This window comes from Bubalus kerabau, chromosome 5 (genome assembly GCF_029407905.1).
Source record: "Bubalus kerabau isolate K-KA32 ecotype Philippines breed swamp buffalo chromosome 5, PCC_UOA_SB_1v2, whole genome shotgun sequence".
Lineage (NCBI taxonomy): Eukaryota > Metazoa > Chordata > Mammalia > Artiodactyla > Bovidae > Bubalus > Bubalus kerabau.
In genome coordinates this window covers 19,823,331-19,829,330 of record NC_073628.1, presented here as the reverse complement: position 1 = coordinate 19,829,330, position 6,000 = coordinate 19,823,331, and the positions used below count along the sequence as shown (strand labels likewise).

Genomic DNA, 6,000 nt, shown 5'->3' with positions numbered 1-6,000 from the left:
CCGCTGCACCCGGGCAGCAATCTAGATTCCAAGTGCTCAAGGAAGACCGCGCAGGAGAGTGCTGCGGGCTTGAGGCTGGAAAGAGCAAGGGAAAGGGGGACAGCATTGTATCTGTACTAACTTGTTGAATAGTAATAACAACCCTAGGAGGTGGTCCATTTTGCAAATGAGAAATTGAGGCATTGGGAGGTGACTGTGACATGGGTTGCAAGGGACAGAGCCAAGATACAAACAAGGAGGGCAAAGTTGTGCTGACTGCTAGTCGAGGTCTAAACACTCACTTCAGCTTTACAACAGCCCTTTGAGGTAGATCCTCTTACAATGCCTCAGACGAAGACGCTGAGGCACAGAGAGGTTAGGCAACCAGTTCAAGGCCACAGAGCGGGTAAGTGCACAGCCAGAATACAAACCCCACAGAGCCGGGTTTCCCAGTGCGAACGTCCAAGCAGGACGTTCCACTTGCTGATAGCGGGGAGGGGCAGGAGACCCAGTGGAGTAACCCGGACCCGGTCCTCGAGAGGTGCCCGCAAGGGACAAGGCACTTGTGAGTCCGAGCGCAGGGAGCCCATCCCTGAAGGCCCCAAGCCGCCCCACTCGAGACTGGCAGGGTCCTCCACGTTCCGTCTCAGACTCCTAGTTTTCGCTCCCCCACCAACTCGCCTGCTGGTTCAGCCCACCCCGCATTCTGGGGGAGACACCCCCCCCAATCAGAGGAGAGGAGGCTGGTAGCCCCAGAATGTTCGCCGCGGTACGGCCCAGGGGCAGCATCTGGCTGGCAGGTCCTGAAACGGCGCTTCAAGGACACAGGTCTGTACTTTGAACGCTGTTTGGAGTGGCCAGGAGGCTGGCGGCTGGAGGTTGGGAGAGGCCGAATTCTCCCCTCCCCCAAGCCCCCCATCTAGGCGCCGCCACCGGGTGAGGGTCCCGGCACCTGGCTGGTCTCCACCTCTTGTCAGCCTGCGCTCTCTGGTCAGTCTCCGACTCCCTTGGGATTTCCTCCTCGACGCCGCGTGGTCTGGGGACCCGGCCCGGGAGCGCCACGGGCTCGGGGCGCAGAGACCCTCCCCCTCCGGGCCCTCCAGCCGCCGCGGCCTCCCACGTAGCGTTTTGAACCCTCTTGGCGCTAAGGCAAGAACGAGCGTGGGGAGCGGGCCGGGCCGGCAGAGGCTCTAAATCTTCCTTCAATCTGTGAGTAGATGAAGTCTGAGAAACAAATTCAAAGCAGGCGCGCCTGCAGAGCCTTCCTGCAGAAATATTCCCCGGCATTCAAGCGCGTCCAGGGGGCGGCTCGAGCTGCCTTGTTTGGCTAAGGTCAGACGAGACTCGAGTTCTCCAATAAAAATAAATCTCAAATTAATTATGGCCTCGAGCGAGGGGCCAGACACTTGAAGCTGCAGTTGTGCAGTCTGGAGTTTTGGCGCTCGCTCACCCATCCCTCCCCCGCGTCCCCCTCCCCCACCCGCCTTGCCCGTTCGAATACCCGCCGAGGCGGCCGGACGGGAGGGGCCGCGAGGAGGGAGGCCGGAGGGGGAAGGACCCGCCCCACACGCTCTGCCAAGCCTGGCATCTTTCAGGGGTTTCAAGTGACCGGCCGTCCCGAGGTCTGGAGGCACCCCAGGGACCCGGCTCCGGTTGTCGCGTCCTCCCACCCCCAACCCGGGCCGGGGCCGAAGAAACCCGGGGAAGCTTCGTCTGGAAAAGTCTTGACCGGGTCAAAAGGGCTGACATTGAGCGAGCCAAGACACGTTTCACCCCCGCCGCTCCCCTCCCGGGGGAAGCAGGACTTCCGCATCTTTGAAAATATTGTCAAGTGCGTGCGGATGGTTAGAGGCAAGTCACCCCACCACAGTTGCAGTGAAAAATGTCCCAAGTCCTAAGGTTTCCAGAATATACGCCCCCCCCCCCCCCCGGGCATGCTTTCTGCAACTGACCTTAGAACCATGTAATGGGCTGTTTGTTGGTTAGTCCACTCCCCCCGCTCCCCCAGTGGATAGTTTTTGTTTTAAGCGCTGGTCCAGGGCTCCCTCGGCTGTGAGCTTCCTCGGACTTGAAAGCCAGTGGGGCTGGTGGGGTGGGCAGGATGGTAGCGGGCACCAGGTGCTGCTCACCAACCCTGCCCAGTCTGGAAAAGGGAGAGGCAGGGCAGTCTCTGGTGAGCCAGGAAAAGGATGTGAGCAAGTGTGTGGGCTGGGATAACCAACCAGCCCCTAGCTGGGCCTGGAGGAAGGAGAGGAGAGGGAAAGGGGAGAGGGCAAAAGAGGGGGTCAAAATAGAGAAGGGGTGGGGAGAGCCAAGAGAAGGGGAGAGGTTCCCCCCTGCCTAGCTCCAAGACAGTTTTCATCTGCAGCCGCCTCACCACAGGCTCTCTATCAATTTGTCTCAATGCAAACATTCGAAATATTCTCTTTGGCTGCTCGTGAAAACAATGTGAGCTGCCAGGATCAAACCATCTTTCCAGATGTCTGGTGGTAACCACATTAAACAGGGCAGACTTGTTTACTGTTGTGTTTGGTTAGGGCTTCTTTCCCCCTTCGGGATTTAAAAAAGCAGCAGCAGCCATGGAGTGGGACTTCAAACCCAGAGTTACATAAGTGGGCAGCTTTGCCCACCACCATGCCAACAAGGGTTGCAAGGAGGCTCAGATTCTTTCAGACGGCTGTTCAGAGTTGGGGTGGGGACTCTTCTTTCTGGGAAGACTAGCTTGTGAACCGACAGGAGCTCCTCATGGAGGGGCTGGTAAATACCAAAAGCCAGGGCATCAGTGCCAGTCAGTGACTCACTAAAGGATGACAGCTATGCCAATGCCAGCCTCTTCCCCCTCCCCGCCGCCTTCAAAATTATGAAATTGCCAGAAGCTTTGGTTTTATAGGCAGAAAAAGAAAGTGCTGTTGAGTTGCACAGCTCAGTCTGGAGGGCAAGTCTTCATTTTAATCTCGTCCCCCATTGAGTTCTCCCAAGGGGAGAGGCAGCTTCTGCTAAAAGGAGTTAAGGGGGTACGAGGAATGTTGGGGTGACTTACTGACCAGAGCAGTGAATGCAGTCTGTTATTAGCTGTTGGGATAGGAGCTGGGAAGAGCTGCCTGGCCAATGTTTTGCCACAGGGGTAGCTTCTCAAGTACTGGGGGGAGGACTGGGTGTAGAAAGGGGAGCCGCTGGCTGGCCTGCGGTGGCCATTAAGGGTCTGAGTGTTTGCCCAGCTCCAGGAAGGGGGCCTCCAGTGGTAGAGTGGAGTTCTCTCTGCCTGCAAGAGGGGGAATGTGGCCGAGGGTGCCGGGTTTCTGGTCGGATCTGGGTGGGAAGCGGTCTCCCCGCGCCCTCCTGAAAGCCTTGTTGTCGTTTGAAGGTCGGCAGAGTCTGGGCTGAAAAGGAAACAATTTGGGGTTTGAAAGGATGTAATTCATTCTTCCTTTCCCTTTAACCTCTTTCCTCTCTGGAAAGCATGTGGAAACGCTGAAGAGAAGAGTGAGAGGGCGGGCGGTGGGGCCGAGGGGAGGAAAGGGTTAAGCCTGATTTCTTTTAATTGAACTCCAGAACTGGTGGCCCCAGGCAAGGGGGGTACTGACCCCGCTAGCGGTAACCAGATGTGGCGGTCCCAGGGGAGCCCCCGAGCAGACCCCTGGATTGAGAAGCAGACAGGAGGTGGGGGGGCCGGCCCGGCCCCCATCCAACCCCCACCGCATCCCCCCACCCCACTCCCCCTTACACACACCAAGTCTCAATTGCTGGCAAGCTGCACCCGCCACTCCAGGTCTGGTCACGTTCAGACCCGTGTCTGTATTCGAACCCAAAATTGGAGCTGAATTGATGAGACTAATTTCGAGAGGGGGGTGGGGGGAGGGAGGGAGGGAGGCCAACGAGCTCTCGGGCTCAAGTGCTCCTGAAGAAATAAAGAATTAATAAGTCACCTTTTTCGCCGCTGTGGACACCCTTTTGAAATTTTTTCTTTCCAATTGACTCGGATCTCCTCTGGATTTTTTTTCCCCCTCCTTCTCCGGATGGACTCTTAAATAAAAGTGGGAAAGTCCAAAGCGTGGTCTGGAGAGCGTGGACAAGGTAACCTGTTTCGGAAGTCGGGGAGAAAGAAGCGGAGGAGTCAGGCCGAGAGTACCCGAGGGTCCCCTCCGTGCCCCAGCTAGAGCGGGAGAGGGGCAGTGCTGGGGGACCCGGGAGGCCTCCGGGTCGCAGGGCCCTGCAGGGCGGGCCGAGGGGAGGCTGGCCTCAGAACTGGATGGGGTGACGGTCTGGAGCATCGGCCCCGGGGGTCTCCCCGCGAGAAGTCTGGGGCGTTTCATGGATGCTGCCTGCTGGGCTTTGCAGACCCGCCGGCCAGCCTGGACTGATCATCTCGTCGTTGCGTAGGTTTCTTGGGGCCCAAGGTGGCATTGCCTGGACGGCTCAGACCCGGGCTCCAGGGCTTGGGCCATCGGGTCGGGGGTATGCGCCAGGGGGTTGACCTAGAAGGCGCGGAGAGGTGGCCTGGGGTGCCGCAGGGACCGGCCCTCGGCGGGCGCCGGGAGCTCTCCAGTAGCCCAGAGCAGAGGCGCGCCGCCCCGAGGACGTCCCTCAGCTCGCAGCGCTCGGAGCCGAGTCCACGCCCCCGACGGCCGGGGTCGGTCCGAAACGGCCCGGCGTCCGCGTCGCTGGGTGAGCGGGTGCTCCGCGAGTCTGTGCGACTCCGCAGCCGAGGGCCCGGAGTGGAAAACTTCCCATTGGATGCACTTTCGAATGGTCTGTCGGCTTCGGTCTGCGTCCGGATCTTCCCGGGCGGTAGGCTCCAGGTTATCCTTAGCCCCAGTAAACTCTTCCGCCCCCCGCCCCCCCAAAAAAGTTTGACTCCGGCTGGAAAAGACATTAATGAACGTATCTGTGGGAAGAAACGGAAAGTGAATGAGTCAGGAGGGCCACCTTCGGCCAACGGCCCCGGGAAAAGGAAGGAGGCCAAAGGCGTTCGGTCTTGGACTTGGGGGGAAGGTTGGGGAGGGGGGCGGCGGGGTGGGTTCGTGCAGACTTTGGGAATCAGGGCGCGAGCACCGGGCGTGGACCCCGGCATTGTTCCCAGCTCGCCCTTATCTCCCGGGAACAAGTATCCTGTGTACGCAGCGCATGAATGTATCTGGGCATCTCCGCGTATATTTATATAGTGTGTGTGATGCGAAAAGCAGGAGCGGCGGCGGAGGAGGGGGGGGGGCGAAGAGGGGGTGTGGGGGGAGGGAAGACGAGGGAGAGCAGAGGGGAGAGAAGAGAAGAGAGGAGAGCGCGAGACAGAGAGAGAGAGAGAGAGAGATAGGACTTCCTCCCCATTCGCAAAGTGAAGTCACTTCCCAAAATTAGCTAAAAAAAAGTTTCATCCGGTTAACTGTCTCTTTTTCGCTCCGCTACAACAACAAACGTGCACCGGGGAGCGAGGGCAGGGCGCTCGCGGGGGGCACGCAGGGAGGGCCCAGGGCGCCAGAGAGGCCGCGCCGGGCTAATCCGAAGGGGCTGCGAGGTCAGGCTGTAACCGGGTCAATGTGTGGAATATTGGGGGGCTCGGCTGCAGACTTGGCCAAATGGACGGGACTATTAAGGTAAGCGACCGGTCGGTGGGCGCGGAGCCGGTTGGGGCGCCGAGGCGGCGGGCAGGCTGGGCGCGGGGCGCCGGGGTCCCGGAAGACGTGGCCACTCTCCCTTCCTTCCGCACCCCGGCTTCGCGCCGTCTCCTCCCGCGCTCCGGTGGCGAGTCTCGCAGGCGGGGGCGACCCGCCGGGCTCCGCGGAGAGAGCGATCTCCCCCGCACCCCTTGCCCCCGAGCGAAGCCCGGCCCCCTCCCACGGCGCTGCCGGCCGGACTGCGTGCGGGTGGGGCCGGCTGCGTGAAACCCCGGGAGCCGGGCGCCCATCGCAGCCGGGGACCGGAGACCTCCCGGGCCCCCACTCCCACCCGGCGAGCCGGGCACCCCGGTCCCGGTTCTGGGCACCCGCCCGGCGGCCGGCGGCTTCCTCTCCCCCGAGGCAGAAGGCG

The 6,000-nt window shown here is 60.7% G+C and overlaps 1 protein-coding gene across 1 annotated transcript in view; it reads left to right on the top strand.

Moving 5' to 3' along the window:
• The first annotated feature begins 5,233 nt into the window (after positions 1-5,233).
• The window catches only part of FLI1 (Fli-1 proto-oncogene, ETS transcription factor), a 133,895-nt gene continuing 133,128 nt past the window's right edge, over positions 5,234-6,000 (top strand). The window contains exon 1 of the mRNA XM_055581196.1: positions 5,234-5,567. Within this exon, the coding sequence (XP_055437171.1) occupies positions 5,550-5,567 (18 nt within the window). The 5' untranslated portion in view covers positions 5,234-5,549. The remainder of the gene's footprint in view (positions 5,568-6,000) is intronic.